At 38.2% G+C, this 23,460-nt stretch overlaps 1 protein-coding gene across 6 annotated transcripts in view; it reads right to left on the reverse strand.

Annotated features, from left to right (window-relative positions):
- Positions 1-327: 327 nt before the first annotated feature.
- The window catches only part of pdlim7 (PDZ and LIM domain 7), a 122,800-nt gene continuing 99,667 nt past the window's right edge, over positions 328-23,460 (reverse strand). For all 6 annotated transcript variants that reach the window (XM_048603611.1, XM_048603617.1, XM_048603614.1 and 3 more), the window contains 5 exons: positions 21,410-21,653; positions 14,603-14,783; positions 13,479-13,599; positions 3,781-3,896; positions 328-2,075 (listed from right to left, as the gene is read on the reverse strand). In XM_048603611.1, coding sequence (XP_048459568.1) covers positions 1,989-2,075; positions 3,781-3,896; positions 13,479-13,599; positions 14,603-14,783; positions 21,410-21,653 — 749 coding nt within the window. In that variant the 3' untranslated portion in view covers positions 328-1,988. The remainder of the gene's footprint in view (positions 2,076-3,780; positions 3,897-13,478; positions 13,600-14,602; positions 14,784-21,409; positions 21,654-23,460) is intronic.

Raw genomic sequence — 23,460 nt, forward strand, 5'->3', positions numbered from 1 at the left:
ATATGGATGTCTCAGGATCACGAACAAGAAAGGTTTAGATGGACGTAGGCCAAATGGAACTATCCTTCTTTACTTTAGAGAAACTTGGTCGGCTTAGACAAGCTGGACCAAAGGGGCTGTTTCTGTCCTTAGGACTCTGTGCATAAAATGTTGTTTTCTTGCCTTGATTCCCCAGAGAGCAAAACAGTCCCAATGTGTAACGTAAATTGAGATTTAACAAAAGATTTTAAAAAATGCATGAAGAAGTCACACAATCCCTCTAATTGTAAGCATGTGTCACAAACCGTGAACATAGTTTGAATAAGAATGCCAAGAATAACAGTACAATTTGAATCATAACTTGCTTTAATTTCAAACAATTATGATCCTCTGCTGGCAAAGTACAATTGCATTTGAAAATATGTAATACGTGACATGGGTATACTTTTCAGCAAAAGAAGGATAAATTCAAGTTATGAAACTCACGCAAATAAAGAAAGCATTTTATACCAATGCCTAGTACATATAGGTTCCATACCTGTGACAAATGGAAATATTTGTGATGACCAGGTTCTTTGTTGCAGCACCTACCATTTGCAAACTTAAACACTTAAAAACAAAACAGGTTAAATAACGCTAAAACGTTGGCCAAACCTGTTGCAGAAAAGTTTCAGAATATAACACTATTTGTTCCTTTGACACATAGCCTCCTTGTATGTGATGTAACAAGTTCCAGAATTCAATGACAATATCACAATCTCACACCTCTACCACAAATAAATTGAGTACCATCTTTACATACATCAATTGAGATTTGCCAACCTTTATTAAAAAAATCCTTGAATGCAAAAGTTACTGAGATTCTATTAAAAGTTTGCTAGAAAATGGTTCTAAGTAGATAAATATTTCTTTGGTAATTGAAGGCTGAATTGTTAAGCCTTGAAATAATATCTACACAAAATCATCCCTTCCACCAACAGTTTGTCTATGTCTATTTTATTTTACATACAAGGAAGGAAATGAAACCAAGTTACATCCCCTGCAGCACTTCCTCTAACTAATCAAATTTACTTTGTTACACACAGTACTTCCAAATATTATTTGAAGTAGTTCAGAAGAGATCTTCAGTTCCTCCTACAAGAAGAATACAAGCCACAAAGAGCTAGTCACAGTGACTGCATAAAGCATGTTTAATATTCAATACTGATGTCAGTGCATTAAGCAGGTCTTAACCTGACTGAGAGCAATGTAAGTCAAAGAAAAAGTACAAAACACAAGACCTAATTTAAGCTTCAGCCAGATGAGATGCTATGTACTTCTAGTGAACATATTCAAATAGTCTTTCTGGCCTTGTATTTAGGCTGTTTTTTTTTTTTTAAAAAGAGTCCCTTCTCTCTCAGTAGTCCAAGTACAATAGCATTCAACCTATATAATCAATAGTTTAAATTTGTATCTTGTGTAAAACAGTTTCGCTTACATCTATACTTGAACATTTTGAATCTTCTTTTTCTAGCTGCTATTAATGTTGGACAACCAAAAATAGCTGCAGTGCAGTAACAAGCAAAGTCCTAAAGTCTGAGTAAAATACTGACAGATTTTGCTATACGTACTCCATAAAAATATAAAAAAAAGTGAGAAAAGTTTCAAAGTACTTAATAAAATGTGTTGATTGTGTGCAAAAATAGTGATATCAGTGAAACGTGTGAGAATATCCTGATGCTGTACGGATGTCCAAGATAGCTACCAATAACATACTTTTTTTTCCCCCAAAAGGAAAACAAACATTGAAATTAGAAAGAAATTACATGCACAACAGAAAGACATGCAACATAACTGTAACCATGTTTTGCATTCTAAAATTGTCTCTCATTTCATACGTTTTTATTCTGAGAGTTGGAACTCTTGCAACTTTAGTTCTCTTTGTGACTTCCTTCAAAGTCTGTGTTAGTTGCAGAGTTTTTCTGAGCCAGTTTCTGCTGTGCTCTTTGGTAATCATCATCAGTGGTGGACTAGACGGTTGAGAAGGCATGGCTCTTGCATAAGGGCTTCTCTTTTTTGGAATAAAACGTTTTTCCTTCCAAGTTAATATGACATACCTGAAAAATTTTAAAAAAAAATTACATCAAATAGGAATCTCATCCTCTCTGTTAATATGGAATGTTCAGACACCATAGTTTAAAAAAAAAAGTTTAAATGGTACACTATGAAGTTGATTTTCAAGTAAATATAAAGATTTGTATTTTCTTTCTAGAATGTTTGCACCTTTCTCAGATCACGGAAGTTCTATAAGTTTTCCAATCAAAGTAATAAAATGAGTCCGTACTAAATGGGAGTAATAGAATAGCTCATCTCATTTTGCTGAAAATAATCAATCAATCAGTCTGTTGAAACTTTTCACCTTGCCCTTATCAAGGCAATCTGCAAGAAATACTAATGAAAAGGGAAAACAAAATTATACTATAAACGTGCGTGCTGACTGGTTGACAAAAAGAGTACAGGTGTTGCCACAGAGAACTCACGGAGATGACGACTTATAATTAACTGTAAAGCTTTTTCTAAATTTAAATCAAGGCAGGTTAAATGATTTGTTAAGATTTGGCCTGAGAAATGAACCAGAGAATAGCTGGCACCTGTTTTATCAGGATGAAACTGATGCACTGCAACTCAAGCACACTGAATTTTTAAAAATCAGTTTTCTTCAAAAAAAAAAAATACAAAAATGTTTCCTAATTATCTTTTCATGTTCTTGAATTCAGAATCAGTTAACCTCCAGAAAATGCTAAGATTAGAACAAAGTAAGTTTTTAATTTAGGCTCCATGTGAAATAAATTAAGCTGCACAATGGTTTTTATTTAGATCTTCTATGAAGAAATGTACAATTTATGATCTTATGAGTTGTTCAAGAGTCAGTGTTGGGTAAGGGGTCATTTGTAAGGAGCTTTTAGCTCCTATGACACTGATTGCAACAGTCAATATAAGACAGCTGCTTGGAAATGGAATTGGAGTCTACAACTTTTACAATAATCTCACCAGATGGTGTAAAACAGATGGAGGGTTTGAAAAAAAAGGGAAAGAGTGAAGTGAGGGAGCGTAGGCTGCTGTAGCTCACATTAGTTTCATGCAGCTGGAAGGAGCACTCTTGCACTTTCAAACTTCAACTGAAAATGAGAATGTAAAAGTTAACTTAAATTTCTGATGGCTGCCTCTAGCACGCATTTTAAGGACAACAGCTTGAAAATTGTCCTATGTCATACAAATTGGACTCAGCCATTTCCACTGATTGCCAAAATCATTGTTGTGTCCATTTTACACCAATAAAACGTGTGCAACAATATTCAACTTTTACAAAGAGGATTTGAACAGGTCCTTGAACAAACAAAATATGGGTTTGAATAATTGCAATTTTTTTTTTAAAAAAAAGTTGCCATATATAGATTTAAGGAAAGATTTGTTTAATTCCATCTTCTTAATGATCAAATTAAATACAATGTGCTTGAAATGTTTATTTTGATTAGACTGGAACATGATTATTTATTACTGAAATAAAGAAGGATTGGTACCAGACAAAATCCAGACAACACTACTTCATTCACATCATATTCATCACCAACATATCTGGTCAAGATCTTTGAATTGAATTTAAGGTGTCATTTTTGCCTTTTTAATTAAAGCAAACTGGATCACAGGTGCCTCTTGAATCAAATATCTTTTGATTGCTCTCATTTCTTCATCTCAGCTTAGTTTAGAAAATATCTGTAAATTTGCAAATGTATTTCAAAATGGAAAAAAAATAATACTCACTGCACATACAAAACAGGTATCATGCCAACTGTACCCTAGAGCTTCAAGAAATCTATCACCAGCATCGATCTTGAAGTCACAACCATGACATTTAGTACCAAACATTTTCTCATAATCTGAGATTGCATAAGCAGAAAAAGAAGTTTCAGATTTACTTGTACAGAAACTTTAATGTTATGGGTACATTTTTATAAATATGAATTAATTTATTCAATACAACATTAGCTGAAAGCAATGATTTATCTCTAATGTGATGCACCACACTTTCGGAAGGATGTCAAGCTTGGAGATAATGCAGAAGAAACTTACTAGATTGGTACCAGGGATGCGAGAATGCAAAAATGTGGACAGGCTACAGAAGCTGAGATTGTCCTCCTTAAAATAGAGACTTAAAGGGAGAGTTAACAGGCACATTCCTGAGAGGTAAGGAGATTTGTATCCACTGACAAGCAAATCAGTATTCAGAGGACACTAATTAGGGTAATTAGCAAAAGAACCAGAGCATACATGATGAAGAATTCTATTGTGCAGAAAATTAGGGTGCATGCACCCTAGTTGGAAGGAGATTCAATATGGCTTTACAAATTTCAGCTCTACCAAAGGTGCATCTAGGCATATAATTAGAACTGGTACAGAAAATAAGACCACCCTGCACTGTAACCAGCAAGTGACAGTGAGAACTTTAGAATTTAGATTCACTAGCAGGTTTGCCATTTTGAGAGGATACAAAATATTAAATAGAATATTTATTTATCAGAGGTCAAATATAGCATCCCATCGAGAAAAATCAGGACTCACAAAACGGGTGGGAAAGCAGAAGAAACCACTAGACCTTTACATGTAATGATAGTTTATAGGAAGTTTATTTTGTCACATATGCTGTCTAAAAAAAAGATCTTTCTCCTTAACAACAATATATTTACTTTAAAAAACAAAATATCTTAATGCCAACTTTCATAACTGTTTTCTAAATAAGCATGAAAACTCCATGTTTACAGTACCCAAAATCAAAATCAAGAATGATTGATGAGGGAGCAGCTGTGGATGTTTACATGGGCTTCAGTAAGGCATTTGATAAGGTACTTCATAGGAGGCTGGTACAGAAGGTAAAGTCTCAGGGGAGTTGGAAGAGCTGGCTAGATAGATACAAAACTGGCTTGGTTATAGAAGACAAAGTAGCTGTGGGTGTTTTTCCAGAATAGAGATCAGTAACTAGTGGCGTTCTGGAGGGATCAGTGCTGGGTTGTTGTGTTGTTTGTAATGTCTATAAATGATCTGGAGGAAAACATAGGTAGTCTAATAAGTAAGTTTTCAGATGACACCAAAATTGGCAGAGATAGTGTGGAGGATTGTCACAGAAACATAGAAGATAGGAGCAGGAGAAGGCCACTCGGACCTTCGAGCCTGCTCTGCCCTACTTCACGATCTCCCCATAATCTTTGATCCCATTCACCCCACGTGCTATATCTAGTCTCCTCTTGAATATATTCAATGTTTTGGCATCAACTACTTCCTGTGGTAATGAATTCCACAGGCTCACTACTCTTTGGGTGAAGAAACGTCTCCTCATCTCCATCCTAAATGGTCTACCCTGAATCCTCATACTGAGGCCCCTGGTTCTGGACACACCCACCATCAGAAACATCCTCCCTGCATCTACCCCTGTCCAGTCCTGTTAGAGTTTTATAAGTCTCTATGAGATCCCCCTCATTTGTCTCAACTCTAGTGAAAACAATCCGAACTTAGTCAATCTCTCCTCATACATCAGACCCGCCATCCCTGGAATCAGCCTGGTAAACCTTTGCTGCACTCCCTCGAGAGCAAGAGCATCCTTCCTCAGAAAAGGATACCAAAAACTGCACACAATATTCCAGGTGTGGTCTCACCAAGGCCCTGTACAAATGCAACAACACATCCCTCCTCCGGTACTCAAAATGTCTTGCAATGAAGGCCAATATACCATTTGCCTTCTTTACTGTCTGCTGCACCTGCATGCTTACCTTCAGAGACTGGTGCACAAGGACACCCAGGTCCCACTGTGCATTCCCCTTTCCCAAAATACAACCATTCAGGTAGTAATCTGCCTTGTTTTTGCTTCTGAAGTGAATAACCTCACATTTATCCCAATTATACTACATCTGCCATTGAGTTGCCCACTCACTCAACCTGTCGAGGTCATGCTGAAGGATCTTTGCATCCTCATCACAGTTCACCCTCCAACCCAACTTGGTATCATCTGCAAACTTGGAAATGTTACATTTTGTTCCTTCATCCATATCATTAATATATATTGTGAATAGCTGGGGGTCCCAGCACTGATCTCTGTAGTACCCCACTAGTTACTGCCTGCCAATCTGAAAAGGACTCATTAATTCCTACTTGGTTTCCTCTCAGCCAACCAGTTTCCCCTCTTATCTCAATACACTTCCCCCAATCCTATGCTCTTTAATCTTGCACATTAATCTCTTACGTGGGACTTCATCAAATGCTTCCTGAAAGTCCAAATATACTACATTGACTGACTCTCCCAGTCAACTCTATTTTTTACATCTTCATAGAATTCCAACAGATTTGTCAAGCACGATTTCCCCTTCGTAAGTCCGTGCTGACTCTGTCTGATCCTGTCACTGCTATAAAATCCTTGACAATGGATTCAAGAATTTTCCCCACTACCGATGTTAGGCTCACTGGTCTATAATTCCCTGTTTTCATTCTACCTCCCTTTTTGAATATTGGAGTGATATTAGCCATCCTCCAATCTGCAGGGACTGTTCCAGAGTCTATAGAATCCTGGAAGATGACCACTAATGCATCCACTATTTCTACAGCTACTTCCTTAGGTACTCTGGGATGTAGATTATCAGGCCCTGGGGATTTATCGGTCTTCAATCCCAACAATTTTCCCAGCACTGTTTCTCTACTCATATTGATCTCCCTCAGTTCTTCCCTCTCACTAAATCTTGCATTGTCCAACAATTTTGGTATCTGATTTGTGTCTTCTTTTGTGAGGACAGAACCAAACTTCATATTCAGTTCCTCAGCCACTTCTTTGTCCGCCATTATGCATTCCCCCGTTTCTGTCTGTAGGGGACCTACATCGGTCTTTCCCAATCTCTTTCTCTTCATGTACCTATATCAACTCTTGGTGTCAGTCTTTTATGTTCCCTGCAAGCTTACTTTCATACTCTATTTTCCTTTTCTTAACTCAATCCCTTGGTCCTTCCTTGCTGAATTCTAAACTGCTCCCAATCCTCAGATTTATTATTTTTCTTGGCAAATCTGGATACTTCTTCCTTGGATCGGATACTATCTCATATTTCCTTTGTAAGCCAGGGATGGTCCTCTTACCCATTTTGCTTTTGCGACAGACAGGAATAAACAGTTGATACAGATCCCCCATGCGTTTCTTGAATGTTTGCCATTGCCTGTCCACTGTCATCCCTTTAAGTAACTCTCCCCAATCTATCAAGGCCAACTCATGCCTCATATCCCCGTAATTTCCTTTAAGGTTCAGCACCTAATCTACGAATCAACAACCTCACTCTCCATCAAGAGAAAAAATTCTATTATGTTATGGTTGCTCTTCCCCAAGTGGTCTCACACAGCTACATTGGCAATCATTCCTTTCTCATTAAACAGCACCCAGTCTAAGATGGCCTGCTCTCTATTTGGTTCCTCCACATATTGGTCAAGAAAATCATTCCATGTGCACTCCAGGAATTCCTCCTCTGGGCAAATCAAATTAGCCACAATGCCATAATCTATGTGAAGATTAAAATCATCCATAATCACAGATATTCCCTTATCACATGTGTCCTTTTGACAAGATGCAGCAGGATATATATAGACTGCAGATTCGGGCAAAGAAATGGCAGATGTAGTTTAATCCGGACAAATGCGAGGTGATGCATTTTGGACGATCAAAGAATTTCCATAGAATCCCTACAGTGTAGAAACAGGCAATTTTGCCCAACGGGTCCACACCAACCCTCCGAAGAACGTTTCACCCAAGCCCACGCCATCCCTGTAATCCTGCATTTCCCATGTGTGACCCACCTGCACCCCCGAACACTACGGGCAATTTAGCACAGTCAATTTTGCCTAACTTGCATGTCTTTGGACTGTGGGAGGAAACCGGAGCACCTGGTGGAAACCCACGCAGACATGGGGAGAATGTGCAAACTTCACACAAACAGTTGCCCAAGGTTGGAATCGAACACGGGTCCCTGGCGCTGTGAGGCAGCATTGCTATAAATGGCAGAACCCTTAGGAACATTGAGGTAGAGGTGTCTGGGAGTACAGGTCCACAGATCTCTGAAAAAGTGGCAATATAGGCAGATAAGCTGGTCAGGAAGGCATACAGCATACTTGCACTAAATAAAGAAGTTGGCAAGTTATGTTACGACTGTACACAACTTTAGTTAGGCCACGTTTGGAACACTGCATACAGTTCTGGTTGCCATACTACCAGAAGAACAAGGATGCTTTGGAGAGGGTACAGAGAACATTTACCAGGATGTTGCCTGGTCTGAAAGGTTTTAGTTATATTGACAGGTCAGATATACTCATTGTTTTCACTGGAAAGACTGAGGGACGATCTGATAGAGGTCTAAAAATTTATGAGGGGCATAGATAGGGTGGAAAGGAAGGTGAACTACAAGAGGGCACAGGTTCAAGATGAGGGGGCAGAAGATTAGGGGAGAAGAGTGGTGAAAATCTTTCCACAGAGGATGGCAGGTACCTGGAACGCACTGCCAGTGGTGGTGGTGTAAGCAGGCATGTTAGCAACGTTTAAGGTGTATCTTGTATGACATGTGAACGGAAGGTGAACAGAGAGATAGAAACCATGCATGGGCAATAAGTAACAGGTCTAAATAAGAATTAAAATTGGTCTTGATGAGCCGAAGGGCCTGTTCCTGTGCTGTAATGAAACCTGCAAGTGATTGAAGTATTGGTAGGGCATCATTTTGCAGACAAAACTTATAATTTATGTAGACTCTAAATTGTTAAATGGAAAAGGACAAAGATGGGTCTGAAATCAACGTTTTGAACTGGGAGAGAGGTAAGATCAGTTACAATTTGGCCAGACTAGACTGGGAGCAGATGCTTTCATGCTAAATGTGTGTTAGATTAGCAGGACACATTCAAGGAGGAATTAAGGAGAATACAGGGACAGCATGTTCCAAAAAATACAAAGTGTGATCAACAAAGCCTACAAGATTGGACAAAGAAAAACGGAGCAGATACTGAGGGCTCAAAACAGAAGTCCAATAACAGTGTAGAATGTGCAAGCTGGAACTTTAAAAAAAAACAAATCAGAAAAGCAAAAAGGAGCATGGAAGAATAATGACAAGTAAAAGGAAAATCCTAAGTTATTTTACGTTAAGGGTAAAAGGATAACTAGGGAAAGAGTAGAGTCCATTAATGCAAGGAACTTTATGCAAGGAACTGGAGAATGTCGCTAAGGTTCTAAATAAATACTTTGTTTTGGTGTTCACTCGTGAAAGGGATGATGTGGGTACAGAAATCAGGGAGAGGGTCTGTAATATAATGTCAGCAACCACTCGCTAATGAGTGTGATTGTCTACGTAGGAAATTCTGTGTCAATGCTCATGGGCTCTTCTATGGTTGACATACTTAAAGAAATTAGCATAGACAGAGAGGATGTTCTGATTGGTTTCTGAGCAAGCTGAAGTGCAGATAAATCTCCAGGGCCAGATGAAATATATTCCAGGTTGTTGAGGGAGGGAAGGGAGCAAATGGCAGGGATGCTGGCAATGATTTTCAATTCCACTCCGGCCAAAGGAGATGCATCAGAGGATTGGAGGACAGCCAATATGGTCTTGTTATTCAAGAAGAAAGCAAGGAATAAAACAGGAAGTTATGAGCTGGTCAGTCTAACATCAGTGGTGGGGATACCAATGGAAGCAACTCTGAGGTGCAGGATTAATCTGCACTTGGGGAGGCAGAGATTAATCAAGAATAGTCAGCATGGTTTTGTTGAGGGAAGTTCACGTCTGTCCAACTTGACTGAAAAAGGTGACCAGCTGTGTAGATGAGGGCAATGTACTTGACATAGTCTTCCCTTGACTTCAGCAAGGCTTTTGGTAAAGTGCCACAAGATTAAAGCAGAGATGCGCTTATAGAAAACAGTTCAAGCTTTCAGGTACAGATATCACACACAGACTAGCTACAGCACAGAGAGAGGCCATTTGGGCCTCTTGTATCTGCAATGGCTCACTGAATGAACAATTTGACCTAATGCCTTTTCTTCACCTTCTTCCCATAACCAGGAGGTTTTGCTGAAACTATATCAGGCACTAGTCAGACCACTGCTGGAATACTGTGAACAGTTTTAAGACCCTTATCTAAGGGAAGATAGACTGACATTGGACGCAGTTCAGAGAAGGTATGGAAGGATCGTCTTATGAGGACAGATTGAGTAGGTTGGGCCTGTACTCATTGGAGTTTAGAAGAATAAGGTATGACCTTATTGAAACATTGAGGGGACTTAAATGCAGAAAGTTGTTTCCCCTTGTGGGAGAGTCTAGAATCAGAGGGCATCATCTCCGAATAAGGGATTACCCATTTAGGACAGAGGATTAGGCATTTCTTCTCTGAGGGTAGTGAATCTGCGGAATTCTTTACCACAAAGGGCTGTTGAGGCTGGGTCATTATGTATATTAAAGGCTGAGAGACAGAGATTTTTAATCAGTAAGGGAATCAAAGCTTATGGGGAAAAGGCAGGGAAGTGGCGTTGAGGATTATCAGATCAGCCATAATCTCATTGAATGGCAGAGCAGAATCAATGGGCTGAATGGCTTACTTCTGCTCCCACATCTGTGGCCTTATGGAAATAATCCAATTCCAGGTCTCACATATAGGAAATCCTCATCAGAAATCTGAAACTACTCGTTTGTTTACATTCAAAATCTGCACAAATGGGCCCTGCCAACATACCCAGGGTCACTATCTTTCATATACAAGTATCTCGAGTGAAATGCTATGAAACAGGTCAAAATAGCATTATATACATGTAATTCTCTGAGCTCCATTAGGCAAAACATTTGCAGAATAAAATTTAATTGAAGCATCTTATTTATTTCATATATTTCATTACAGCCCCAACTTACTTTAAGACCATATGAGACCTTTCAATAGTTTACATTGGGAAATGCAAATAAAATTGCCCCAGTCTCAATAACAACATCTGTTTATAGTTTTAAAAGAAAACACAATTCTCTCAGTCTTAAGCCACAAAAGATACTGAGCAGAGCAGTTAGCAATGTGTTGTCAATGCATTTGGTGGGACTTCACAGAGAGAGATTTTTGGAGGCAAGGTATTCCCTGCCTCAGTTGACCCATTGGTGGTTTAGTCACTGGGTTGTTTGACCAACATCCAAGTAATCAGGAAAAAAGTGATTTTCCTGTCTGTTTATAAAGAGTTGTGTTCTGTTTTGAGTTGGTGATTTACCAGGAATATTGCCAAGACTGGAAAGGCTGGGACTTTTTCCATTGGAGCGTAGGAAGTTGAGGAGTGACCTTAAAGCTTTATAAAATCATGACAGGCATAGATAAAGTGAATAGCAAAGGTCTATTCCCTAGAGTGGGAAAGTTCAAAACTAGAGGGCATATTTTTAAGGTGAGGAGAAAGATTTAGAAGGGACCTGTGGGGCAACCTTTTCACACAGTTGGTGGTTTGTATGTGAAATGAACTGCCAGAGGAAGTGGTAGATGGAGGTATAGTTACAATATTTGAAAGACATTTGGAGAGGTACACGAATAAGAAAGGTTTAGAGAGATATGGGCCAAATGCAGCAAGTGGGACTAGTTTAGATTGGGAAGTTTGGTCGGCATGGACGGTTTGACCAAAGTATCTATCTCCTTGCTGTATGACTCTGATGTGAGAAACTGATAGCTAAGGTAAGAGACCATGAGTTCCAAGGAAATGGCAAATTGAATCCTGAATTGGCTGAATGGCAGGAATAGGAGGGTGATGGTTGAGGGTGTTTTTGTGACTAGAAACCTATATCCAATGTTGCTCCACAGTGATCAGTACTAGAGCCCTTGCTGTTTATGGTATATATAAATGATTTAGTCTTGAATATAGGAGGTTTGACTAGTAAGCTTGCAGATAATGTGCAAAGTGGGTGGGATGGTCATTAGTGAGGATAGCCTTAGATTACAGGAGGTTATAAACAGGCTGGTCAGGCGGCTTATCAGTGGTAAATGAAATTCAATCAAATAAGTGCGAGGTGATGCACTTGGGCAGGACAATCGAGGCAAAGGAATACATGATGAGCAGTAAGAACCTGGGAATCACCAAACATCAGAGGGATCTTGGTGTGCATGTCCAACAATCCTTTAGGGTACCAGGACAGGCATATAAAGTAGTTAAGAAGACAAATAGGATACTTGCCCTGTAAAGAGCAGGGAGGTTATGCTGGAACTGTATACAAAGCTGGAATTCATACTATAGGAGTGATGTGATTGCACTGGACAGCGTGCAGAGGAAATTTACAAGGATGTTGCCTGGGCTCGAGAGTTTTAGTTCTGATGAGAGATTGGATAGACTGGCGTTTTCACTGGAAAGGAGACTAAGGAGGGAAGGGTGAACAGGATTAAGCTGTATAAAATTATGAGAGGCATAGATTAGCTAGACAGGAGTAACATTTCCCCTTGGTACAGGGATCAATGACGAGGGGCACAGATCCAAGCTAAGGTGCAGGATAAGATGACTGAAGAAAAAAAAACTTTGAAAGGGTTCAGAAAGGTTTACAAGGATGTTCCCAGGGTTGGAGGGTTTGTGTTATCGGAAGAGGCTGAATAGGCTGGGGCTATTTTCCTTGAAGCATCGGAGGCTGAGGGGCGACCTTGAAGTTTAAAAAGAATCATGAGGAGCATGGATAGGGTGAAGAGCAAGGTCTTTTCACTAGGGTAGGGGAGTCCAGAATTAAAGGGTATAAGGTTTAAAGTGAAAGGGGGAAGATTTAAAAAGGACCTAAGGAGCAAATATTTTACACAGATGGTGGTGCACGTATAGCATTAAACTGCCAGAGGAAGTGGAGAAGGTTGGTACAATTACAACATTTAAAAGACATCTGGATGGGTATATGAATAGGAAGGGTTTAGAGGGCTAGGGGCCAAATGCTGGCAAATGGGACTTGATTAATTTAGGATATCTGGCTGGCAATAATGAGTTGGAAGAAAGGTCTGTTTCCATGCTGTACATCTCTATGACTCTAAGACAGTGGTGGGAATCTAGAACTCATTGTCTGCAAGAGTAATAGAGTTTGTAGCCCTCTTAACACTTGGGTATTTAAATGTGTCCTTGTGATGCCAAAGCATACAGGGCTATGGGCTAAGGACTAGAAAATGGTATTAGAACAATTAGGTGCTCATTTTCGACCAACACCAACAGTGTGCTGCATGGCCTTTTCCTGTGCAGTAGACCTTGATTACTATCATCTCTAAACAGTTGTTAGTGTACAAAACCATGACATTTTAACTTTACAAATATTCAAGAATGTTTGCATACATTAATTAACATGAAATAGTCTGTAAATATATGCTAAAACATAAACTTGACTTTTGCGTAAAATCTTAAACCAGCCTAGAGAACAATGTATACAATCTTGAACAAACATTTGATTACCAAAGTATTCTATAATTTCTTTTCCAATACATAACATACTTACCTCTCTCACAGTAGGGTTGGCCTTCCTCCATGTAAAAGGCTTTGTTGCGGATGGGGGTTTTACATGCAGTACAGTTAAAGCACTTAACATGCCATGTCTGCTTCAAAGCATGCATAATTTCCTATACAGAAAATGCAATTTCAATAAAACAGAGAATTCACATCTCGACAATGTGAAAAGCTATGCATTTTACTTTATTTCGCTGATCTACCCATTAAGTTAATTTCAAGTAATGTACTGAATATATTTGTTTAGACATGGCTGCAACAAATAATCTAGCTTTGTAACCCGAAATCCATTACTAATGTGTCTCTTGCAGAATTTTGGGATGTTGTGGTAAGCCAAGTGCAAGTACTGCCTTTTTGTTAATCATTCTTAGGTATTACAATCAGATCATTACGGGAATTCATATCATAGCTAATAGTTACATTTTGACATCTTCCTCCTGCAAAGGTGAAGCTGATGAATGAAGCCTTCTCTCTCATGTAGACATTAAGTACCCCTGAGATAGATTAAGCCATGCATAGCATGGCTTAATCTATCTCACAATCTATTAACAAAACCACAACTTCTCACTCCCTGCACACATATGCCCAATGACATTTTTTCTACAGAACACATTTTTGCTTCTATCTTTCTAATAAAATTTGGTCAAGATTCCTCGATCAGTTTTCCACATAGGGCTTTTTAAAACCATATAGAAGACACTCCAATTAGTAAAGGATCAATGTCTCAGATGTGTTAGGAAATTCACCTGGTTAGAAAGACCTTCAATTGCAGCATTTACATTATTGGCAAGATAACATCTACTGCAGCAGATAAAAATCAATGACACTTCAAATCTATAATTCAACATTAATTAGAACATTCATTGTTATTCTTTTAAGAATGATAATTACCAGGCAAGTGTGCACGTACATTCTACATTGTGTATTCAAAATTCTAACAAGAAAATGAACAAACATGGTAATAGATAGATCAACCATGAATCAATCTATGTTTTCTCAAATGCAATGAAGTGCTCCTGGTGTATATTTTAAAAGGCTCTGTTTTGATTTATGAGTTGGCTTTCTTTATACAAACCAGTTCTGCATTTAAAATTACAAATATACAATATTACTTACACCTACAATCTTCTGTTTGCATTTGGCACAATTGGGGGCATGCTTATTTTCATAACATTTCCCACAGAACACAGAACCCTTTTCCTCAAAGAATCCTCCCTCAGTCAAGGTCATTTTGCATTGATTGCAAGTAAACTCTTCAGGATGCCAAGAACGGCCCAAAGCTACAAGATAACGACCTCTAAATAAAGAGAAAGCAAAGCCAAACATCAGACTAAGTTCCAACTGATGAAATTTAATGACAATAATATTCCTTCATTATCGTGAAAATATACTGACAAAAGACTTTTTTGCTTCAGTCATTAAGCAGCTTTGTTCATATACCTCTATCATTAAGTCATTTGCATAAATTTACATAGTTGTACTACGAAAGATAATTTTGTAAGTCACACATTTGTCTCTTGGCTTTTTGAATTAACACAGCTAAGTACATTTCAGCATCACAGTTATATCTACTTTCATAAGACTAAATCCCAAGACAAAACAAGTCTTTCCTCCTTTAATAATTTTAAAATCTAACATGTTATCATTCATTTGGACAACTTTAAAATGCAAACAGATGAGAAATGTAGATGTGAAGAGCATGTTCCTCCCTCTCAGTTGGTGATTTTGGAGATGGAAGCTAACCCTCTATCCCAAACCTATTTAAAGAAAGGGATACTTCACCAGTTAAAATGAGACTTTTAGAAATCAAGATAGCAGATTGCACTTGTATAGTTTGTTTAATGCAAAAGGATTCCCAAGATGCTTCACACAGTCATGATTGGACAAAAATGGATAAGACCATAAAATGTAGGAGCCACTTAGCCCATTCAATGAGATCATAGCTGATCTGATAATCCGGAAGTTCACTTTCCTGCCTTATCCTCACAACTCTTGGTCCTCTTACTGTGTTAAAATGTCCACCTTCATCCTTGAACATATTTAATGACCCAACCTTTACTACCCTCTGCAGTAAAGAGTTCCACAGATTTACTACTGTACAATGATTTACAGAGAAAAAATTCTCTCATCTCTATCTAAAGGGAGGAACCTTAGATCTGAATTTGTGTCCTAGAGTCCATTCTCCCACAAAGGTGAAACAGTCTCTCCACTCGCACACTACCAAGCTCCCTAATAATCTTGTGTTTCAATAAAAAGGTCTCCTCTCCTGCTTCCTAATTCTGAATGGGTACAAGCACAAACTACTCAAATTCTCCCCAAAAGAAAATCCCAGAATCAACCTCATGGACCCCTCTGGACTATCACCAATGCCAGTAAATCTATCCTCAGATAAAGGGAGCAAAACTGTTCACAGATTTCAGGCGCAGTCTTACTAAAGACTTGTCCAGTTTAACCTTGATTTTTATCTGCTTTCCCTTTTGAAACAAAAAGTGAACATTTCATTTTCTTTCCCTATTATCCACTGAACTTGGATCTTAGTTTTTTGTAATTCATGCACAAGGACCTCCCAATCCCTCTGTGCAGCAGCTTTCTGCATTCTTTTCCCATTTAGATAATATTCAGCACTTTCTATTCTTCCCTCCAAATTTCATTTGTCTAGTTTTTGCCCTCTCATCTAATTGGTCTACATCCCTCTGTAGACTGACTGTATCCACTGACTCGTGTTCCCAAATATTTCTGTGTTAGCTGCATGCTTGGCAATACTACATTTACTTCCATTATACAAGACATTAATATTATTTGGAAATAACTGCGGCTCCAGCATGATCCTTGTGATACTCCACTAGTTACAAGTTACCATTCTGAAAAATGCCCGCCTTCTCCCAGCACTCTGTCTTATATTAGCCAGCCAGTCCTCTATCCTGTTAATATACTACCACCAACTTTATGGGCTCTTATTAAATAGTCTTATGTGTGGTACCATACCAAATGTCTTTTGGAGATCCAAATATATTACATCGACTGGTTACCCGCTATCTATCCTGTTCATTACCTGAAAGAGCTATAATAAATTTGTCAGACACAATTTGGTCTGCCATTACATCTTTTATAGTAGACTCTAGCATGTTCCCAACAATAAATGTTAAGCTAACTGGCCTCTACTACCTTAGATGTTTTTTGACTCCCTCTCTTTGAATAATTGTCACATTGACAGTTTTCTAATCCTCTGAAACTTTTTCAGAACCTAAGGATTTTTGAAAGATTACTACTAGTGCAACTGCTATCTCCTACCTAATGCTTTCAAAATCCTTGGATGCACCCCATCTGGTCCAGGGGACCTATCAGCCTGAAGGCCCATTAGTTTCTCAGAGTACATTTTCTCTAGTGTTAAATTAAGCACCCTCTGACCCTTGACTATTTAGTATTTTGGAATGCTATCAATATCCTCAACCGTGAAGACTGATACAAAACATTTATTCCTAGTTCCCTATTATTCCCTGGCTTTATTTTAGTGTCATAAAAGTCTACAGCACAGACAAAGGCCCTTCAGTCATCGAGTCTGTACCAGTCAAAAACAACCTTGTATGCCTTGGAATCATAAGTGTACATCTAATTACTACTTAAATGTTGTGATGGTTTCTGTCCCTACCATCCTTACAGGCAATGAGTTCCGGATTCCCACCGTGCTCTGGATGAAAACAATCCCCCTAACATCCCCTCTAAATCTCCCGCCCCTTACCATAAACCTACAAGACACACCCCCCACCCCACCCCAGTAATTGATCCCTCCACCAAGGCAAAAAGTTTCATCCCATCTATCCTGTCTATGTTCATCATAACTTAATATATCTCAATTAAGTTGCCCCCTAGTCTATCCAATCTCTCTCCTCAAGTGAATCCCTCCAGCCCAGGCAACATCTTGGTAAATCTCCTCTGCACCCCTCCCCAGTGCTATCATATCCCTCCTATAATGTGGATTCCAGAAATGCACACAATGCTCTAGCTGTAGCCTAACCAATGATTTATACAGTTCCAACATCATCTCCCTGCTCTTAAAATCTATGCCTTGGCTAATAAAAGCAAGTATCGCATATGCCTTTTTAACCACTTTATCTACCTATCCTGCTACCTTAAGGGATCAACGTATATGCACACTAAGATCACTAATCCTTGATGCTTCCCAGTGTCCTACTGCTCATCATGTATTCTTTTGCCTTGTCTGTCCTGCCCCAAGTGCATCACCTCACAATTATCTGGACTGAGTTCCATTTACCACTGATCGTCCCTACTTTAATCTAAGGATATCCTCCTCACTATTTACCACCTCATTTATTTTTGTATCATCTGCGAACTTACTGATCAACCCTCCTGCATATAAGTCTAAAATCACTTATATACATCACAAACAGCAAGGGCCCCAACACAGATCCCTGCAGGACCCCACTAGACATGGACTTCCAGTCACAAAACACCCCTCAACCATTACCTTCTGCTTCCTCCCAATTCTGGATCCAATTAATCAAATTGCATTGGATCCCATGCACTCCTACCTTAGCTATCAATCTCCCAGAAGGAGCCTATGTTCACTTTGGCCTCTCTTTTCTTTTATATATTATGTATATATATTCTCGACTGACGGGTGGATCTTGAGAGGAAAGTAGACAGGCAGAAGGATTTATTGGAAGTCACAGCTACCAATGGGAAGAAAACAAAAAAGAAGTGATGCAGCAGGTTATCAGTGGGCAATGTGTTTGGGGGATGCACAAATCACAAGTCAAAGAGATCAAAAACTGATGGGTGGGATTTAGAGTTGAAGGGAGCAATAAAGTCACGAATGAGAATTTCACATTTGCAAAACATCTCAGCTGTGCAGGGATGTTGACACTGAAACTTGATGCAGGATAGGATTCAAGCATGAGTGTTTAGATGAAAATATGTGTTTTGAGAATGTTGAAGAATCAGGAGAACATTCAAATAGCCACATCATCACAAACAAACAGATGAGGGTTTCATCTGAAGATGTGCCATGTCATAGGGATAGAAATAGCTAGAAATAGATCTAGTAGGATGTCAAGATTACAAGCAGTTTAGCTCCACTTGAGACATTGATGACTCTGGTGGTGGGAATTAGAAGCAAAGATGCAGAGTTTGTGGCAGGAGCTGAATATTCTGATTTTAATATTTCCAATGTTCAGAGAAAATTTAGACAAGACCGTTGCTGGAATACTAACAGGAACAGATTAAGTAGTTTGAACAACTTTAGTCAGTAGAATGTGAAGAGACCTCAGCAGCCTTATGGAGGGCATTTGAATCAGAATGGACTAAAAACACAGTTGTTAATTGAAGCAGAGCCTACTTAATTCTAGCATGGCCACATTGTATGCCGATTTGAAAACTGCAGAGTTTGATTTCTTATAGCATTATCGATTTATCTTAGTTTTCTGCTTTTATTTTGGAAAACAAGCATTTCAATACATTGATTTGGTGGGTTTTTTTTAAGCTAATTGCCACCAATTTTTTTTATTCTCCTCTGCCAAATTTCAATCACTTGGCTGTGATCTTGTTTTATTTATGGAGCTTCTCCTATAGCAACTAAACCTTGAAACTCAATCCTTATCACAGTTGAAGCATTATATTATAATAATTTAATTAAATTATTATAAGGTCTGTAGACCAAGTTGGTGAGATGATTATGCTGTTATGATACAAATTCACTGCAACTACATTTATAAAGGAATGAATGTCATAAACTGAAGTGCTATTTTGTAATCACTGATCAATGCAAATTTTAAGAGTTTTAAAACTTGAATGAATTTATTAAAAAGAATAAAACTGTTGAACATGTCAAACAATTATTTCATACATATTAAGTAAGTCCAATCAAGCGTAGCAGTGGAACCAAAAATTTCCTGCATGCACTGTGACTATTTTTAAAGCTTCAGTTCAACACAGCTGTTCTACTTTGCAAGGTTAAGTTCCTTTAACATTTTTTTTTCATTCTATATTGAGCAGATCCCAAAAAAGCTCAGGAAATCTTGGCTCAAGTACTCATCATGCCTGTCTGCCATTCTTACCCCTTGGTTTGTTCCTATGATTTATGGTATCTCAGGTCAGAGTTGTGGAGGTTAACGATAACATAAAAAAACACACATTGATCTCCATACTTTAAAACTACAGAAGAAACTATGTTAATAAGCAAGGACAACATTGGTTAACAAACACATTAAAACCATAATGCGGCAACTAATAGTGCAATATTTTAAGATTCTAAAAATCTTGTGTGTATAACTGTTTTTTGAAAAGGAAATATGATCCCTGTGAAATCATAGTCACATGTTTTATACAAACAATAAAATAGAATGCTATGTTTATAACAGTAAGTATAACCTTTACGTAATGGAATATGACAGCAAGCCACATGAGGCAAATCAAACAGATGACCAAAGCGTGGTCATGAAGGTATGCATTAATGGACGCTTTAAATGTGGAAAGTGAGGGTTGAGACGTTAAGAGGTTTAGATCAGAAAATTCCAGAGTTTAGGATCCAGGCAGCTGAAGGCATAGCTGCCAGTGATGGAGCATTTAAAATGAAAAAAAAAAGAGAGGTCAGAATATGATTTTCAAGATATTTCTGGGATACGCAGGTGTTTAAAGAGCTCAAGCAGGATTTGGAAACAGGAATGAAAATTCCAAATTCAGATCATTGCTTAACCATTTGTTTGGAGAACATTTTATCCATTTAGATTACATTGATGGTAATGAATCAGTGGAGATTTACTATATCACATAAATAATTCTTTTTACGCGGTGATTATGGAATCATCAGAGTATCCTTTTTGTTGCATTGCTTAAATCATTTCCTCATTTAGTTCATGTATAAATCAACAGAGCTGGCATTTTCTTTTCATGAAGTGTCTAAAACATGTCAATTTAAAAAATATAATTTTAACAAAAAATTAAAACACTTAACTGGAAACACTATTTCAATTTTGAAAGGAGGTAGGAAACTTTTGTGGAAAATAAATGGACCCTCTTCAGAGAGAGATTAAGTTCTTTTTTCGCGTGAAGATCACAAACTCAAAATGCAAACAACACAGTTAATGTTAGAAAGAAGCATTGCTTTTGTGGTATTATTCCCATATTTGCTGTGACACCATAATCCACCGACATTTCCTTACATCACAACTTTCCTCCCAATATTCAGCTGCAGCCTCACAAAATTTCCCATCCCCGTGAGGTAGTAGAGGTCAAGTTATCTGACAAACTTTTCGTATACCTATATTCTAATTTAGGCAATGCCATTGGAAAGATAAAACAAACCTCCTCTCTACTTTGTGGCCAAACAAGCGAGTCTGAACATTGGGCTAGATGAATCCATCATCCTAATTACAAAACCACAACCCAAATGTTTACCAGCACATGTTTCTCATCTAATTCAAGTAAAATAAGAATATAATCTTATATCTGAGCTACATACAGTGCATTTTGAGAAAGCAAGCAGAATCTTTTTGACTTCTATGGAGAAGATATTGATGGAAGAAAATATTTTCTCTCCTTTTGATCTTGGCATGAAAGGAGAATGGGAAAAAGGTGATAAAGGCAACAAGAAAGAGAGAGAAAAAGAGAAATAGAGATGAAGCCCCCATGAAAAGTGAAGAGTAGAAAAAGGGCAAAGTTGAAATGAAAAATGGAATGGATAAAAACTAAAAGCAGGATATAAGAGAAATACAAGAATAACAACAAAAAATTCCTGTTTACTGACTTACCGTTGCAAACTCACTAGGTTAGCTAGCAAAGTATGATAACTGACTAGGCACAATTGACAATTATGAACATATAAAGTTTCTATTTGTTATGATCTTTTACAGGAGTCAATTCTATGTACCAAGCATGAACAATAACTCACGTGCATTCTTTACTCACTTGATAACCTTGTTACAGTGGGCACACACTGGAGTTCTGTTAGTCCCATCAGGTGTTTGCTGTGCTGCCTGGACAATAGAGTTTCGATTTTGCTGAGGGGTTGGCTGAGCAGGTTGAGTGAATTTAGTCATTACGGTGGTAGTTTTGTCTGGTGCATACTTCTCTGCAAAGGAAGTGTCAACCACCCAAGGTGGTCTGCAACTCGGAACAGAAGAACGTGTGGGTGCTCTTGGCATATCTTTCTCTGGAAAAAAAAAGTATTAACTTCATGATGAAGGGTCTAGGCCCGAAACATCAGCCTTCCTGCTCCTATGATGCTGCTTGGCCTGCTGTGTTCATCCAGCTCTACACCTTGTTATCTCATGAATTGATGCTATTTTACCTGTATTTTTCATCTGAACCTTTTTAAAAGGATTGCCTTCCATCTACGTGTACGTTATGTTCAAATATATGTGTTCATTGCCATTTCTATATTGTATCTAACTACAATTACTTAATCGGTGTAATATATCTCAAAAATATGAAATTTTCATTCATCTATTTCTGAGATGGACAATAAATAAAGTTGCAATCTTGTCATCAGGACAGCACCAAGAGCACTGAACCTTCAATCCTTTACATCATACAAGAGGTCTCCCTTTTCACAGTGACCAAAGTCCATAATTCCTTTGATTCACAGTAATTAAAGATCTTGAAAGTTTTAACTATGATTAATCTGCCTCCTTCACTAAGTCAAGCGCAGACTTGATGTCAAGGCTGCTCAGGTACTGGATCCTTACTCTTGTCAATAAGATCTTTGGAGAAATCTTCAGGATGACATCATAGGTATGATTAAAGTAATGAAACAAAAACATAGCACCAGCATTTCTCATGTTCAAGATAAGGAGACACAGAAAAAGCCCTGATACTTGCGGACACCGTATCATCATTTTTTAAAAAGACTTGTCAAACCCAATTTGAAAACTGAACAGTCAATTGTGTCATTAAGAGACTGTCTGGTTTCTGTAGGAAGGAATTAATTGACTTAACCAATTTCACAAACGTTGGTGGTGGAGAGATCAGGCTTGGATATGTTTGTCCCTGCGCCATTGAGCTGTAACAAAGTGAAGGAAAGCAGTCTGGGGAAGTGGACATTCTCTGGTCAGCTACAGCCAAGTAATAACAAGAAAAACTTGCATCTACACAGCATCTTTCACAAACTCAATGTTCCAAAAAAGCTTTACAGCCAATAGTGGCACTTTAGAAGTGTAGTTTGAAGTGCAGTCACCACTGCAATCAATGAAATGCAACTGCCAAATTGTGCATATCAAGCTGTCACAGACAGCAATGTCATCTTTGGCAAAGTATTTTTGTGGTATTGATTGAGGAATAAAGATTACCCGTAACACTGGGAATAAATTTACTTCAAAATAGTGCTATGGATGGATTTATGTCCCCCTTAGAAAGCAAGCAGGGCTTCGATTTAACATCTTTCCAGAAAGATGACACTTCCAGGAGCTAGTACAGTCTCAGTACTGCACTGAAATAGCTCAGCTGTCTTTGCAGTGGGGCTTGAATCTATAGACTTAGATGTTACAGCAAGATAGCAACTAAATGAGCACACCAAAAAGTGTTAGAGCATCAACCTAAAGTAGCCTTAATTTTCTCACTTTATAAAAGCTGCAAAGGAACAGTTAGCAATCAAATGTAAGTGGGTCCCTGACCAGATATTAATTAATGGGGCAGGAAATTGACAGTTTTAACAGTGTGTTCCTCGAATTCTAAGAAAGGTGCCTGGAAAAGCGTAGATGAGTGAGTTGCTTAGTAGGGAGAGTTGCTAAACAATGCATACATAGGAAGTACTAAGGGATAATTATATAACATGTTAATAAACTGTCAGTAAATGAACAAATGTTGCCATCAAATAAATGAAGCAGCTGGGTAAAAATCTTAAAATTTAGTCCAATTATCATAAAACAACAACTGATTTCCTTTTCCCCAAACAATCATTGTTTTCGAATACAAACTGCAATAGCTGCCCAACCTGGAATATAAATCAATCATTCAGAGAT

The sequence above is a fragment of the Rhincodon typus genome, chromosome 12, assembly GCF_021869965.1.
Source record: "Rhincodon typus isolate 14 chromosome 12, sRhiTyp1.1, whole genome shotgun sequence".
In the NCBI taxonomy this organism is placed as follows: domain Eukaryota; kingdom Metazoa; phylum Chordata; class Chondrichthyes; order Orectolobiformes; family Rhincodontidae; genus Rhincodon; species Rhincodon typus.